The following is an 18,261-nucleotide window of genomic DNA, read 5'->3' on the forward strand; positions in this document are numbered from 1 at the left end:
GGGTTAGGAGTGGAAATTATTTTCCCAAATGATAGACCAGGTTTGAAGACTGAAGCACAAATACCACGACAATGTCTTATATTCCATATTCTCTGAACATATTTAAAGTGGGATGTCTTCTCTATACAGGACATTTAGAATTAATGCCATTCTGTTATTTATGATGTGGCAGAATGAATCATTTTATGCTTCATAATATAAACACATTGAATCATTATATATTAATAAGCACAATGAGTCAAATTAACACAATTGTATTTTGCATATGGATCTATGACTGTACCTCCATTTATGTGGGACAGCATGCTTGCATCTTTGATTACTGTTAAAAGTTCATTCAATTATGCAAGATCGTTCTGCAATTTTAAAACCCAGGATACAAAAATATTGACATTTCAGTTGCAAGCAACTAGGAAGTAGGCATCAGGAAATTACTTGCCAAAGAAAGTCAGTAAACTCACTTTTAAAGCTGCTATAAGGAACCCATAATGTTGTTCAAACGCTAACATTCTTCTAAACAGGCTTCCATCCTTGCACTAGCTTCCCAAGATGACACCAAGCTTTAAACTCCACTGAGCTGCATCTCAGATTTAGATGTATTTCTAACCGTTCCTTTTTAAAGTTCATAAGGATGGTTTTGCGGACAGTTAGGGGTCAGGTCAGAATCTAAGTCTCCACTACACATTCAAATGACAGCAAAGCAAATGTGGAACATACGTTTTCAGATGTCAGACTGGCAGAAAGTGGATGAGGGAGCCAAGTTTAGAGGGTCCAAATTTAGAAGTTCCGCATGGATAGGAGGAACGAGTTTTAATGATCCTCTAGGTTCATGAATCGGTGAGAGCAGAGATTGAGGCCTAGTGTACAGTGATCAACATGCCCTGGGGCAAGTTTGCTGGAGGCTGGAGATTTGTTCTGGGGTGAAAGGACTGCGTATGTGCATAGGAAGGAGAAACTGGGCTTGTTGTGCTGTGCTGTTCAGAACATGATGGGCATGCTAGCTGGTGCTGAAATGTGCGGCGACACTTGCGGACTGCTCCCAACATATCCTTGCCAGTGTCAGTTAATGTGAATGGCGCACTTCACTCTATGTTTTGATGTATATATGATAAATAAATTTGAATCTTGTGTAAATAGTCCTTCCATTAACCCATCCTATTGGAATCTGGTAGCAAGTTATCAACTTATAGCTTTTTATTCTTGTGCTTAAATACTTAGTAGCCTTGTCTTGCCGTTTTACGGAAATATCCTCATCCACGGAAATCAAGTTACAGCGACAACTTCTCACTCTTATTCTGCAAGACAATCCCTTTTCTATCTTCTTGGGTTCAATAAACCATCAATGAAAAATGATCTCACTGAAAGATACAAAGTCTTAAAAGGAGTAGGCCACTTAGGACCTACTCCTAAGTAGGGAGGGGACAATTCTTCAGACTGTGGTGAATCTTTAGAATTCTAGCACATTCAGTAAATGCATTCAAAAGATTAATAGATTTGGGAAACAAGAACACAAATTTGTTGTTACAGATGTCCTGAACAGGTTCATTGTCATAAATCTGTAGATAACTCAACTATTGAAAGGTACTTTAAGACAATATATGGAGCTTGACTTACTGTTATGTGGTTATAGATAAGCTGTGACCATCCAAAGAGGTCCGCTAATCTGTGGAAAGCAGCCAGCTTACATCGCAGCAATTTCTCTCCTTTCTCATATGCAACAGATTCAGATCCACGGAGATCATTCACTGGGGTAACCATTCCTAGACCTTAAATAGGAATACATGAAAGTTTACAGTATGCATATAGTTAACAATCTTATAATATTTAGTTAAATATATTTATTCAGCACAGATCGATTACATATAAAACTAAATGCAAAAGACACCAGATGTTTTATAAATGATTCTTCAGATTCACCAAAACTAATTCAATTATGCTTACTAAATCATTGGAACACTCACACTTTGTTGACCTTTCTTGCAAGTCATTCAGATCAGAATCTTATAATGCCTAACAAGATCATATCAAGAATTTGTGGGTTCAAAACTGGCTCTTGATTTGAGGACAATGAGAAGCTAACATTTCAGTCCAATACTCAACAGTAAGGCCTGATATTTCTGAACAAGATCTCCAGCTATTAACTTAAACAGTATATCACTCTAAGTTTTAAAATGTCAGTGATGGAGTAACCAAAAATAGTGGTCAGCAAAGGTCACAGTGGGGCTTTCTGTTATTTAAGGCAACCAATTTTTCCAACACATATTGGTCACACATCAGCCCAAGTTTGGTCAATGCCTAGGTCATGCTCTGGACTTGTAGGCTCAGGTTTATTGCTATAAGTATTCTAAATTGAAATGAATACTTCCAAACCATCAACTTTACAGTCTGGATTTTAATGAAATAAACTACGACCCTGCACACATTGCCATTGTGAAAAATAAAGCAGTGAGGGTCTTTTGGAACTTAGTTTTGAGGGGAGGTGGCAGGGGTACAGGGAAAGAAAGAAATTATCAAGTGTTGTAGCCAACATGCACCATCAAAACTAATCAACAATTAACTAATTAAGGGCTGACCCCTGCAGGCCAGCTGTCCTGTCAGTGCTGCTCTCCAGTGTTCTCTCCCTTGGAGATTCAGTGTTAAATAGGGAACTGCTGCATACTTACACTTACAGAAAGTAGCTTTTGGACAACATCCCATTCACCGTCAATCTTCAGGCCATGCCACTCAGGGACTCGAGCTATCATTTGTAACTGCATATGCTATCATAGCTATATGTGACTGTATGTAATGTTTTGCATCTTGGCCCCAGAGGATCAGTTTCATTTAGTTTTATACATGTGTATGGTTGAATGACAATTAAACTTGAACATTCCCATAAAAGGTGCCTGTAATAAACAAAATGTGGCTATAATTTGTTTTTAAATGCTTTTGGATTCTACAAAAGATGTTATACAAGCACTAATTCTTTCTCTTCCTGGACAAAGTTAACTCCCAGAGGAGAATTATAATTCAAATTATTTGCAGATGCTGCCCGACCTGCTGAATTCCTCTTGCATTTTGTGTGTGTTGCTTTGGATTTCCAGCATTTGCAGAATTTCTAATTTTTATTATTTGGACATGTATTGCTCTCAGAGAAATAGCAGCAAACAGCGAGAGTTTAATAAATTCTAACTAGCCAATGTGCATGCGTACAATATACATATTTTACATAGGTTATTAGCATACCTTCAGCTGAGACACACTCCTAGCGTTGCGGTCATTAGCCAAAATCACCAACCTATTATTTTCCTGCTGAGGCCAAATAATAATTCTATGGTGATGTTGAAATAAAGATTTTGTACATAAATAAAATGATTTAGATTAAACATGAAGTTGTATCTGAACAGACAGCAAAGAGTCAGTACAAATTAAATTGTAGAATCAGATATAAAACAGAAAATGCTCGAAAAGTTTAGCAGATTTGGCAGCATCTGTAGACAAAGAAACACAAGAGTTATTGCTCAGTTTTGACAGACAAGCTAGTTTTCAGCTACAGAGAATGAGGGGGAGGGATGAATAGAAACAAAGGGAATAAGTAATGGCGTCAGTTTAAGGCAGATTATAATACTTTATCAGAGTTATGCGTGATGGGTAATTAATAGTTGGGCTCTGTGTTATGCTCGGTAGACTAGCTCACATTAATGAAATGAGGAAAAATTAAGGCAAAACAACAGATAGATAACTGTCAGAAACTACCAGTTCTAGCAGACAGGTGAAGAAATGTCCAAAGACGAAGACCATTTGATGGCTCTGGCCCTATACTCGCTGGAATTTAGAAGCGTAAGGTGGGAAGTGGTATCTTATTTAAACATATTGAATATTGAAAGGCTTAGATAGAGTGGTTGTGGAGAGGATGTTTCCAATAGTGGGGGAGTCTAGATCCAGAATGTTCCGCCTCAGTAAGAGGACATCCCTTTAGATAAGAGATAGAGAAATTTCCTTAGCCAGGGGGTAGTGAATTTGGAATTCATTGCCATGGATGCTGTGGAAGCCAAATCAACACCAAAGCAGAGGTCAATAGGTTTTTGATCAGTAAGGGCATCAAAGGTTATGAGAGAAGTCAGGAGAATAAAGTTGAGGGGGAAAATAAATTGGTCATGATTGAATGATGGAGCATACTCAATGGGCTAAATGGCCTAATTTTGCTCTTATGTCTCATGGAAAATTCAATACCAACTCCTGCAGACTAATCGGAATTTCATTTCTCCATTGTTGAGGAGACCACCTTGTGAACATGAAGCAGTAGACAAGATGAAAGTGCAAGTGATTCACTTCTTTACTTGGAAAGACCAGGCCTCTGAGTTATTGACAGGGGTGAAAGGACAGCTGTTGCAAATACAGCAATTGCATAGAAAAACGCCATAGATGAGGAGTCTCAAAGAGCAGACCAGGGTGTTGCGAAGTCAGCAATTCCTTCTAAATGCTGAAAGGAGGGAGGAGAAGAATGTGTGTCTGATAGTGGAAACACTGTCACGTATATAAAAAAAAAAGGTCTTTGGCCCACCCTGACCATCAAGTAACACACAAAATGTTGGAGAAACTCCGCAGGTCAGGCAGCTCCTTTGAAGGGGAATAAACAGCTGTCATTTTGGGCCAAGACCCTTCATCAGGACTGGAAAGCGCTGTCATCAGGACCTTTTCCCTGACCTGGTCTTACCTATGGCCTGTTGGCTTCTACTCCTTTAACCTCCCCCTATTTAAAGATGCCAAATTTGTAAATTAACCAGCTGGTTCCCACCTTCACTTTCCTTCCTCAGTTAAGCTGGAAGTGAGTGGGCTTGGTTCCTTTTCCAGGCTTTTCCCTAGTACTGTAACTAGTAGAGGGGGGAAAATGTCACCCAAAGCAACCTATGATCTGTGGCATAAAAACTTATTCATATCCAAAGGAATACTGGGAACTCAGCTGTCTCCAGCAAGTAATTTACATAACTCTTTTAGAAACACAGGAAAAACCTACAACACAATACAGGCCCTTCAACCCACAATGCTGTGCCAAATATGTACTTTAGATATTACCCAAGGTTACCCACAGCCCTCTACTTTTCTAAGCTCCATGTACCTATCCAGGAGTGTCTTAAAAGACCCTATTGTATCTGCCTCCACCACCATCACTGGCAACCCATTCCACACACTCACCACTCTCTGCGTAAAAAAAAACGTGCCCCTGTCATCTCCTCTGTACCTGCTTCCAAGCACCTTAAAACTGTACCCTCTTGTGCTAGCCATTCCAGCCCTGGGAAAAAGCCTCTAACTATCCACACAATCAATGCCTTTCATCATCTTCTATACCTCAATCGGGTCACCTCTCATCCTCTGTCGCTCCAAGGAGGAAAGGTCGAGTTCACTCAACCTATTCTCGTAAGGCATGCTCCCCAATCCAGGCAGCATCCCTGGAGATCTCCTCTGCACCCTTTCAATAGTTTCCACATCCTTCCTGTGGTGAGTTGACCAGAAATGAGCACAGTACTCCAAGTAGGGTCTGGCCAGGGTCCTATACCTCTCGGTTCTTGAACTCAATCCCACGGTTGATGAAGGCCAATACTCTGTATGCCTTCTTAACCACATAGTTTACCTGCACAGCAGCTCTGAGTGTCCTATGGACTCAGACCCCAAGTTCTCTCTGATCCTCCACACTGCCAAGTGTCTTACCATTAATACTATATTCTGTCATCATATTTGACCTACCAAAATGAACCACTTCACACTTATTTGGGTTGAACTCCATCAGCCTCTTCTCAGCTCAGTTTTGCATCCTATCGATGTCCCACTGTAACCTCTGACAGCCCTCCATACTATCCACAACACCCCCAACCTTTGTGTCATCAGCAAATTTACTAACCCATCCCTCCACTTCCTCATCCAGGTCATTTATAAAAATCAGAAAGAGTAAGGGTCCCAGAACAGATCCCTGAGGCACACCACTGGTCACCAAACTGCATTCAGAATATGACCCATCTACAACCACTCTTTGCCTTCTGTGTGCAAGCCATTTCTGGATCCACAAACAAGATCCCCTAAGATCCCATGCCTCCTTACTTTCTCAATATGCTTCACATGGGGTACATCATCAAATGCCTTGCTGAAATCCATACACTCTATATCTACTGCTCTACCTTCATCAATGTGTTTAGTCACATCCTCAAAAAAATGCAATCAGGCTTGTAAGGCACAACCTGCCTTTGACAAAGCCATGATGACTACTCCTAATCATATTATGACTCTCCAAATGTTCATAAATCCTGCCTTTTAGGATCTTCATCAACTTACCAACCACTGAAGTGAGACTCACTGGTCTGCAATTTCCTGAGCTATCTCTACTCCCTTTTTTGAATAAGGGAACAACATAGAACCATAGAACCTCAGAACTTTACAGCACAGCCTTTTGGCCCTTCTGTGCCGAACCATTTTTTTCCCTAGTCCCACTGACCTGCACCTGGTCCATATCCCTCCATACACCTCTCATCCTTCCAGTCCCTCAGGAACCACTCCTGTCCCCACTGACGATGCAAAGTTCACTGCCAGAGGCTCAGCAATCTCCTCCCTTGCCTCCCACAGTAGCCTGGGGTATATCTTATCTGGTCCTGATGACTTATCCAATTTGATTCTTTCCAAAAGCTCAACACATTCTCTTTCTTGATATCTATATGCTCAAGCTTTTCAGTGCACTGTATATCATCCCTACAATTGCCAAGGTCCTTTTCCACAGTGAATACTGAAGCAAAGTATTCATTAAGTACCCCCCACTACCTTCGCCGGTTCCATACACACTTTTCCACTGTTCCACTTAATTGGTCCTATTCTCTCATGCCTTATCCTCTTGCTGTTCACATACCTGTAAAATGCCTTGAGGTTTTCCTTAATCCTGCTCACCAAGGCCTTCTCATGGCCCCTTCCGGCTCTGCTAATTTCATTCTTAAACTCCTTCCTGCTAGTTTTATAATCTCCTAGATCTCTATCATTACCTAGTTTTTTGAACCTTTTGTAAAGCTTTTCTTTTCTTCTTCACTAGGTTTTCAACCGCCTTTGTACACCACAGTTCCTGTATCCTACCATCCGTTCCCGATCTCATTGGAACGTACCTGTGCAGAACACCACACAAATATTCCCTGAACATTTGCCACATTTCCGCCATACATTTCCCTGAGAACATCTGTTCCCAATTTATGCTTCCAAGTTCCTGCCTGATAGCTTCATATTTCCCCTTACTCCAATTAAATGCTTTCCTAATTTGTCTGTTCTTGTCCCTCTCCACTGCTATGGTAAAGGAGTTAGAATTGTGATCACCATCTTCAAAATGCTCTCCCACTGAAAGACCTGACACCTGACCAGGTTCATTTCCCAATACCAGATCAAGTACAACCTCTCCTCTTGTAGGCTTATCTATATACTGTGTCAGGAAACCTTCTTGAACATATCTAACAAAGTCCATCCCATCTGAACCCCTCGCTCTAGAGAGATGCCAATCAATTTTTGGGAAATTAAAATCCCCCTGTTATTACTGCACCATTCCAGAATCCAGCCCTCAGCAATTCTAGTTTAAACTCTCCCCAATAGCCTTACAAACCTCCCTGCCAGGATACTGGTTCCCCCTCGGATTCAAGTGCAACCCGTTATTTTTATACAGGTCATACCAGCCCCAAAAGAGGTCTCAGTGATCCAGAAATCTGAATCCCTGCCTCTTGCTCCAATCCCTCAGCCACACATTTATCCTCCACCTCTATTCCTATACTCACTGTCACATAACCATATAACAAACACAGCACGGAAACAGGCCATCTCGGCCCTCCTAGTCCGTGCCGAACTCTTAATCTCACCTAGTCCCACCTACCCGCACTCAGCCCATAACCCTCCACTCCTTTCCTGTCCATATACCTATCCAATTTTACCTTAAATGACACAACTGAACTGGCCTCTACTACTTCTACAGGAAGCTCATTCCACACAGCTATCATTCTCTGAGTAAAGAAATACCCCCCTCATGTTTCCCTTAAACTTCTGCCCCCTAACTCTCAAATCATGTCCTCTCGTTTGAATCTCCCCTACCCTAATGGAAACAGCCTATTCACGTCAACTCTATATATCCCTCTCAAAATTTTAAATACCTCGATCAAATCCCCCCTCAACCTTCTACGCTCCAATGAATAGAGACCTAACTTGTTCAACCTTTCCCTGTAACTTAAGTGCTGAAACCCAGGTAACATCCTAGTAAATCGTCTCTGCACTCTCTCTAATTTATTGATATCTTTCCTATAATTCGGTGACCAGAACTGCACACAATATTCTAAATTTGGCCTTACCAATGCCTTGTACAATTTTAACATTACATTCCAACTTCTGTACTCAATGCTTTGATTTATAAAGGCCAGCATTCCAAAAGCCTTCTTCACTACCCTATCTACATGAGACTCCACCTTCAGGGAACTAGGCACTGTTAATCCTAGATCTCTCTGTTCCACTGCATTCCTCAATGCCCTACCATTTACCCTGTATGTTCTATTTGGATTATTCCTGCCAAAATGTAGAACCTCACACTTCTCAGCATTAAACTCCATCTGCCAACGTTCAGCCCATTCTTCTAACCGGCATAAATCTCCCTGCAAGCTTTGAAAACCCACCTCGTTATCCACAACACCTCTTACCTTAGTATCATCGGCATACTTACTAATCCAATTTACCACCCCATCATCTAGATCATTTATGTATATTACAAACAACATTGGGCCCAAAACAGATCCCTGAGGCACCCCGCTAGTCACCGGCCTCCATCCCGATAAACAATTATCCACCACTACTCTCTGGCATCTCCCATCTAGCCACTGTTGAATCTATTTTATTACTCCAGCATTAATACCTAACGACTGAACCTTCTTAACTAACCTTCCATGTGGAACTTTGTCAAAGGCTTTGCTGAAGTCCATATAGACTACATCCACTGCCTTACCCTCGTCAACATTCCTCGTAACTTCTTCAAAAAATTCAATAAGGTTTGTCAAACATGACCTTCCACACACAAATCCATGCTGGCTGCTCCTAATCAGATCCTGTCTATCCAGATAATTATTAATACTATTTCTAAGAATACTTTCCATTAATTTACCCACCACTGATGTCAAACTGACAGGTCTATAATTGCTAGGCTTACTTCTAGAACCCTTTTTAAACAATGGAACCACATGAGCAATACGCCAATCCTCCGGCACAATCCCCGTTTCTAATGACATCTTAAAGATCTCCGTCAGAGATCCTGCTATCTCTACACAAACTTCCCTCAAGGTCCTGGGGAATGTCCTGTCAGGACCCGGAGATTTATCCATTTTTAAATTTCTTAAAAGCGCCAGTACTTCCACCCCTTTAATTGTCATAGGTTCCATAACTTCCTTACTTGTTTCCCACACCTTACACAATTCAATATCCTTCTCCTTAGTGAATACCAAAGAGAAGAAATCGTTCAAAATCTCTCCCATTCTCCCTCGGCTCCACACATAGCTGACCACTCTGATTCTCTAAGGGGCCAATTTTATCCCTCACTATCCTCTTGCTTTTAATATAACTGTAGAAACCTTTCGGATTTACTTTCACCTTATTTGCCAAACCAACCTCGTATCTTCTTTTAGCTTTTCTAATCTCTTTCTTGAGATTCCTTTTACATTCTTTATATTCCTCAAGCAATTCCTTTACTCCATGCTGCCTATATCTATTGTAGACATCCCTCTTTTTCCGAACCAAATTTCTAATATCCCTTGAAAACCATGGGGATTTCAAACCTTTAACCTTTCCTTTCAACCTAACAGGAACTTAAAGATTCTGTACCCTCATAATTTCACCCTTAAATGACCTCCATTTCTCTATTACATCCTTCGCATAACACAACTTGACCCAATCCACTCTCTCTAAAACCCTTCGCATCTCCTCAAAGTTAGCCTTTCTCCAATCAAAAATCTCAACTCTAGGTCCTGTCCTGTCCTTCTCCATAATTATACTGAAGCTAATGCTATTGTGATCACTGGACCCAAAGTGCTCCCCAACACATACATCTGTCAGCTGACCTATCGCATTCCCTAACAGGAGGTCTAATACTGCCCCATCTCTAGTCAGTACTTCTATGTATTGTTGCAAAAAACTATCCTGCACACATTTCACAAACTCTAAACCATCCAGCCTTTTGCAGAATGAGCTTCCCAGTCTACGTGTGGAAAATTAAAATCTCCCACAATCACCACCTTGTGTTTACTACAAATATCTGCTATCTCCTTACACATTTGCTCTTCCAACTCACGCTCCCCATTAGGTGGCCTATAATACACTCCTATCAGTGTTACTACACCTTTCCCATTCCTCAATTCCACCCAAATAGCCTCCCTAGAGGAGCTCTCTAATCTATCCTTCCAAAGCACCGCCATAAGATTTTCTCGGATAAGCAATGCAACACCTCCTCCTCTGGCCCCTCCTACTCTATCACACCTGAAGCAACTAAATCCAGGAATATTTAGTTGCCAATCACACCCTTCCTGCAACCATGTTTCACTAATAGCTACAACATCATAATTCCAGGTATCAATCCACACTTTAAGCTCATCCACCTTTCTTACAATGCTCCTAGCGTTAAAATAGATACATTTAAGATACTCTCCACCTCCTCCTCTCTTTTCATCCCTAACACTGCATTCAAATTTATTATCCTTTTCTTTCTTCTCCCCTACATCTTCGGGCTGAGCGCATCCCTTCTCCATCACCTGCCTTTCCTCCCTCACACACTGTCTCTTTACTTGCTCTACTGGTGAACTAACCTCCTCTCCCATAGTTTCCTCAAATTGATTCCCGCCCCCCCCCCCAATCTTACTAGTTTAAAGTCTGCCCTGTAGCCCTAGCAAACCTCCCCGCTAGGATATTGGTCCCCCCAGGATTCAAGTGTAACCCGTCCTTCTTGAACAGGTCACGCCTGCCCCAGAAGTCGTCCCAATGATCCAGAAACTTGAATCCCTGCCCCCTGCACCAATCCCACAGCCACGCATTCATCCTCCACCTAATTCCATTTCTACTCTCACTGTCGCGTGGCACAGGCAGTAATCCCGAGATTACTACCTTTGCGGTCCTTCTTCTTAACTGCCTTCCTAACTCCCTATACTCACGTTTCAGGACCTCTTCCCCTTTCCTACCTAAGTCATTGGTACCTACATGTACCACGACCTCTAGCTCCTCCCCCTCCCACTTCAGGATATCTTGGACGTGATCAGAAACGTCCCAAACCCTGGCACCAGGGAGGCAAATTACCATCCGGGACTCCCGATCACCTCCACAGAACCGCCTGTCTGAACCCCTGACTATCGAGTCCCCTATTACTATGGTCGTCTTTCTTCTATCCCTACCCTTCTGAGCTACAGGGCCGTCCTCTGTGCCGGAGGCCCAGCCACTGTCACTTCCACCAGGTAGGCTGTCCCCCACAACAGTACTCAATGTATTCAGCCCCACATGGCACAAGCAATAATCCTGAGACCTAGCTTTGAGGTTCTGTGTCTCAGTTTCTTTCCCAACTTTCTGTAGTTTGTTTTCAGGACCTCCTCCCTTTTCCTACCTATGTCATTGCTACCAACATGTACCACAACCTCTGGCTGTTCACCTTCCCACTTCAGGATGTTGTGGACACGCTCAGAAACATCCCAGGCCTTGGCATCTGGAAGGCAAACTCCCATCCATGTTTCTTTCCTGTGCCCACAGAATTGCCTGCCAGCCCCGTGAAATAAAGAGTCCCCTATCACTGCTGCGATCCTCTTTCTTTCCCTACCCTTCTGATCCACAGGACCAGACCCTGTGCCAGAAGCATAGCCACTGTTGCTTTCTCCAGGTAGGTCGTCCTTCCCAACAGAACTCAAACAGGAGTACTTTTATTAAGGGGGACAGCCACAGGGCTACTCTCTAGTATCTGACTCTTGCCCTTCCATCTCCTGATTGTTACCCACTTATCTGTCTCCTAAGAAACATAGAAAATAGGTGCAGGAGTAGGCCATTCAGCCCCAAGCCTGCAACACCATTCAGTATGATCATGGCTGATCATCCAACTCAGAACCCTGTATCTGCTTTCTCTCCATACCCCGATCCCTTTAGCCACAAGGGCCATATCTAACTTCCTCTTAAATATAGCCAATGAACCGGCCTGAACTGTTTCCTGTGGCAGAGAATTCCACAGATTCACCACTGTGAATGCTTCCTTTCACAATGCATCCTTTTAGCATCCTCCTCACAGCTAACACCGCCGCCCAGCTTCGTGTCATCCGCAAACTTGGAGATGCTGCATTTAATTCCCTCGTCTAAATCATTAATATATACTGTAAATAAGTGGGGTCCCAGCACTGAGCCATGCGGTACCCCACTAGTCACTGCCTGCCATTCTGAAAAGGTCCCGTTTATTCCCTCTCTTTGCTTCCTGTCTGCTAACCAATACTCTATCCACATCCCCAATACCGTGTGCTTTAAGTTTGTACACTAATCTCCTGTGTGGGACCTTGTCAAAAGCCTTTTGAAAATCTAAATATACCACATCCACTGGCTCTCCCCATCCACTCTACTAGTTACATCTTCAAAAAATTCTATAAGATTCATCAGACATGATTTTCCTTTCACAAATCCATGTGACTTTGTCCAATGATTTCACCTCTTTCCAAATGTGCTGTTATCACATCTTTGATAACCAACTCTAGCATTTTCCCCACCACCGATGTAAGGCCCTGGTATGGCTACTTACCTATAGCTCCTCTCTATAACCTCCTCACTTTCTCTGACCAGCTCGATGCACCTGGCGCAGATGTGGCCATCTGGGAGGCTGGGAATCTCCCAGACATCCCACATCTGAAACCCAGTCAGAACACTGGCCTCACAGACATACTTCCTATTCTTCACTAGTAACTTACCTCGCCTTCAACCATTATCGCTGAAGCCCCATCAAGCCTAAGCCCTCCTACTCTGACTTCCTCTACTCAGTTACCCGTTTTATAAAACAAAGCTGTCTTCTTTTTAAATTCTTCCCGCCAGTCTAACTCACTGATGTTCACACTCCTGCGTAGTCGTGCCTCAATCGAAGCTTTTTGGAAGCTTTCTCAAGTGTACAAAATAGTTATACTTACTCATGTTTAATGCAGCCATTCCTCCTTGTGGTGCAGCAGGATACATACTAGGCACATTTGTCGTCATGAAGTCAGCAATCTGTTGCAATGCAAGTAGACTAGTTGGAGTCTTTCCTTTCTTCAGCTGCTCTTGAATCATTGATTCCAATTCTTCACAGAAAGCCTAGAAATGAACAGACATCTTTTTCACAGTAATAAAGGCAGAAATATTATTTCTCTCCAAGGATACTTTTACTACTAGCAGGTATATAAAGAGCATGCTGTCAAACACTAACCAGAAAACTGACAGCAATCCATTTACTAAAGAGAGAACATGCAGCATCAATAATATTGCATTATTTTTAAATTAATAAAATGTTATTTGGCTATTGGGTGTGGGGAATGACACTATAATAAACCAGACTAAGTTTTCCTCCCACTAACGATCTTTGCCAATAAGGCAAATATTACATTCCTAAATACTAGAGTGGGTCCCAAACCTGGTAGGAAAACAAATCACTGTATTCCTCCTCCACACATCCTCCACCCCAGAGTGCTTTTCTATTTTTCTCAAGTAAAATTCACAAACTCACCTGAAATCTGGTATTTGTTTTTAAAATTTAGTTCTTTTTATTAAGGACATGAAAACATGTCAACTGCAGGATGTGTGCCTATGCATCTGCAGAGCAGCCCAGCAGAGGGGAGTTTACAGCAATAATAACTGGTGCTAACACAGTATGCTATAAATCAAAGTTCCTCAATAAAAGTTGCATTAAGTGTATTTTCCAAATAATAAAACATGCTTGATTTAAGCTTTATCACAAAATGAACTTAACCACAAAACTCAGCTCAATTAATGGTTTGAATTTCATTACCAGCGGTATAGTGAAAGGTCTTAACTCTGGTCAAAATAAAATTGCTCACGAATTCAGCATTTTCATTTGCTTTGACTTTGGAACGTGGGAAGAAACTGAAGCACCTGGAGGAAACCCACACAGCCACAGGGAGAACACAAACCCGAGAGACAGCAACAGGAATCAAACCCCAATGTTCGAGCTGACACTGTAACAGCATTATGCTAACCCTATGCTACCGCACCAACCCTATCCAAGGTTCTTAAAGGAAGTAGCTGCTGAGATTATGGACTTGCTGGTTGAAATTTTCCAAAATTAGCTGAATTCCAGAAGGGTACCAGAGATTTGGAAAACAGCCAGTGTGACTCTCTTGTTCAAGGGAGGAAGATTGAAGGCATGTAATTACAGGTGCCGTTCAATAAGGTCCTGCAGAAGAGACTTATAAATAAGATACAAATGCATGGAGTCCGGAGGAAGTGTATTGGCATGGATAGTGGATTGGTTAACCGATAGAAGGCAGAGAGCTGGTATAAATGGGTGTTTCTCTGGTTGGCAGTCAGTGGTGAGTGGGGTGCCACAGGGGTTGGTGCTGGGCCCACAGCTATTTACCATTTACATTGATGATTTGGAAGAAGGGACTGAGTGTAGTGTAACAAAATTTGCTGATGACTCCAAACTGAGCGGAAAAGCAAATTGTACAGAGGATGTGGAGAGTCTGCATAGGGATATAGATCAGTTAAGCGAGTGGGCTAAGGTCTGGCAGATGGAATATGATGTTGGTAAATGCGAGATCATCCACTTTGGAAGGAATAATAGCAGATTATTATTTAAATGGTAAGAGATTGCAGCATGCTGTTGTGCAGAGGCACTTTGGAGTGTTTGTTCATGAACCACAAAAAGTTGGCTTGCAGGTACAACAGGTTATTAAGAAGGCAAACAGAATATTGGCGTTCATTGCTAGAGGGATTGAATTCAAGAGCAGGGAGGTTGTGCTGCAACTGCAACACCAGTTGTACTGGTGAGGCTGCACCTGGAGCACCGTGTGCAGTTCTGGTCTCCATACTTGAGGAAGGATATACTGGCTTTGGAAGCAGTGCAGAGGAGGTTCACCAGGTTGATTTCAGGGATGAAGGGGTTAACCTATGAGGAGATATTGAGTTGTCTGAGACTATAGAAAAATGAGAGGGGAATCTTATAGAAACATACAAAATTTTGAAAGGGATAGATAAGACAGAAGTAGGAAAGTTGTTTCCATTGGAAGATGAGACTAGAACTAGGGGACTTTGCCTCAAGATTCAGGGGAGAAGATTTAGGATGGAGATGAGGAGAAACTGCTTTTCCCAGAGAGTGGTGAGTCTATGGAATTCTCTGCCCAGGGAAGCAGCTGAGGCTTCCTCACTAAATATACTTAAGAAGCAGTTAGATCGGTTTTTACATAGTAAGGGAATTAAAGGTTATTGGGAAAAGGCAGGTAGATGGAGCTGAGTTTACGAACAGATCAGCCATCATCTTACTGAATGGTGGGGCAGGCTTGATGGGCCAGATGGCCTACTCCTGCTCCTATTTCTTATGTTCTTATACAGATCAACTGAGTGATAAAGATGAAAACCTGGCAAATGCAGTTTAATGTGGGGAAAAGAGTGGGAGGTGATGCTCTTCGGTAAGATCAAAAAGGTTCCACAATTAACATCAACGCAGCGTCCACCCCAGCGATAACTACCCTGGCCATACCTGTACTCTCGAGAATCCAGTTCATTGAATGCCCCAGGGAATCATAAAAGGGCCAGATTGTTTTGCTGACTCAAAAGTACATCTCTAAGCTGTATCCAACACAACACAATTGGTCACTTGATCACCTTGCTCACCAAAGCTGTGAAACCACATTTTGCAAATCAAAATTAAAACAGAAATGAGCAGTGAAAGAGCTGGACTTGCTATACTCGCTATACCAAGTAAATGAAGACATGGAAACAACAAATTCACAAAAACAACCACATTTAATTTGTGCCAACTGTAAAGAACAGATTCACAATAAAAAGTGGAGAAGTAGGACATATTACAATTACAGTGTACATTGAAATGAACCACTGCTAAAAAAAAATGAGGGCACTCAACATCAGCTTGCAAGAGAAACAACTGGAATTTTACAGAGCCATTACACGTTAAAGTTTCCATGTGCTTCATATTTAATTAATCTAAAGGAAGCTCTGTTTCAGATAGTAACCAATGTCTTTTCCAATTCTTCACAATAACAATGAGAGAAATTCCAGTTTCTTTTATTAGTGACATTTGCTTAAAGAGAAAAGTTGATCAATATCAAAAGTGGAATTTCTTGTGTTGGTTAAACAGTAAGACAGGGTGTCTAGTATCTACTATAGCCTTCAGAAGTACAAAATTAAAATAAAAAATGCAAATGCTGGAGATTGAAATAGAAACAGTAAATGCTGTAAGCACTCAATAGGTCTGGCAACATCTGTGGAAAGAGAAAGTGAACTAGATGAAATTCTACCGTGGAGAAATATGAGATTGCAGATGCTTAAATCAAGCAAAGAATTACTAAGGAGGAACTCAGAAGGTCAAGCAGCGTCTGTGATGAAGGATTAGTTGACGTTTTGAATCATGATTTGATGCATCGATTCTGATGCAAGGTCATGACCCAAAACATTGGGCATCCCTCTGCCACCACAGACTCTGCTTAACCCAGAGTTCCTCTACAGGTCCAACCATACCTGCTGACTTCCAAAATTTCCCTCATTTCTGTTCTGAAATAACAGCATTGATTTATCATCTACAACAATAAAGCAGCCCCTCAGTATTATATTCATTTCATAACCAACACAGAATTCAGGTCGTACACTCACAACAATCTGACTCATAGTGCACTGACTAGCAGTAAATGGGAGCATCTACAAATAAGGCTAAACAAAAATGCTTCAAGTTTGACCCTAGAGGACAAAAGTTAATTGAACCTGAAGTCCAACACTTTGCTTATATTTTAACTCTATTGTTTTGAGGAGTTGCAGTTTGAGAAATTGACTAGTGAAACAGCTCATAAGGCTATGGTAAAATGGTTTTCAGAAATTACAAAATGAAATGAAATGTTCAGGAAACAATTTAATTAGTATCTCAAAAACTCCTGGAGTCAAGATCCTGGCAATTCTGTGCAAGTATGCACAGAAAACACAAGGCCTATTATCAATAATCTTACTGAATTGTCATGATTTTAATTAGGATAGTCAACCTCAACCCTTTATGTCCTAAAAACTGACGACAGCATTATGACATTTCAATTCATTGTAATCCTAATGTTTTAGACTCTCTGCCTCTGCTCAACAAGCCAGGCAGCAACTAGAACAAGAATTCCTTTACCAGCAAACATGAGGAAATTTGCAGATACTGGAAATTTAAACAACACACACAAAACGCTGGTGGAACACAACAGGCCAGGCAGCATCTATAAGGAGAAGCACTGTCGACGTTTCGGGCCGAGATGCTTCGTCAGGACTAACTGAAAGGAAAGATAGTAAGAGATTTGAAAGTAGTGGGGGGAGGGGGAAATGCAAAATGATAGGAGAAGACCAGAGGGGGTGGGATGAAGCTAGGAGCTGGAAAGGTGATTGGCAAAAGTGATACAGAGCTGGAGAAGGGAAAGGATCATGGGACGGGAGGCCTCGGGAGAAAGAAAGTGGGGGAAGCACCAGAGGGAAATGGAGAACAGGCAGAGTGATGGGCAAAGAGAGAGAGAGAGAGAAAAACAAACAACTAAATATGTCAGGGATGGGGTAAGAAGGGGAGGAAGGGCATTAACGTAAGTTAGAGAAGTCAATATTCATGCCATCACATGGCATGGCATCACATGGTTGGAGGCTACCCAGCCGGTATACAAGGTGTTGTTCCTCCAACCCTGAGTTTGGATTCATTTTGACAGTAGAGGAGGCCATGGATAGACATATCAGAATGGGAATGGGACATGGAATTAAAATGTGTGGCCACTGGGAGATCCTGCTTTCTCTGGCGGACCAAGCGTAGGTGTTCAGCGAAACGGTCTCCCAGTCTGCATCAGGTCTCACCAATATATAAAAGGCCACACCAGGAGCACCGGACGCAGTATACCACACCAGCCGACTCACAGGTGAAGTGTCGCCTCACCTGGAAGGACTGTCTGGGGCCCTGAATGGTGGTGTGGGAGGAAGTGTAAGGGCAGGTGCAGCACTTGATATACCACACCAGCCACTACCCGATGCAGACTGGGAGACCGTTTCGCTCCATCT

The 18,261-nt window shown here is 42.1% G+C and overlaps 1 protein-coding gene across 8 annotated transcripts in view; it reads right to left on the reverse strand.

The window, feature by feature from the left end:
* Positions 1-18,261, reverse strand: part of add1 (adducin 1 (alpha)) — a 173,261-nt gene that overhangs the window by 80,442 nt on the left and 74,558 nt on the right. For all 8 annotated transcript variants that reach the window (XM_059974140.1, XM_059974139.1, XM_059974138.1 and 5 more), the window contains 2 exons: positions 13,158-13,320; positions 1,615-1,766 (listed from right to left, as the gene is read on the reverse strand). In XM_059974140.1, coding sequence (XP_059830123.1) covers positions 1,615-1,766; positions 13,158-13,320 — 315 coding nt within the window. The remainder of the gene's footprint in view (positions 1-1,614; positions 1,767-13,157; positions 13,321-18,261) is intronic.

This window comes from Hypanus sabinus, chromosome 7, assembly GCF_030144855.1.
Source record: "Hypanus sabinus isolate sHypSab1 chromosome 7, sHypSab1.hap1, whole genome shotgun sequence".
Lineage (NCBI taxonomy): Eukaryota > Metazoa > Chordata > Chondrichthyes > Myliobatiformes > Dasyatidae > Hypanus > Hypanus sabinus.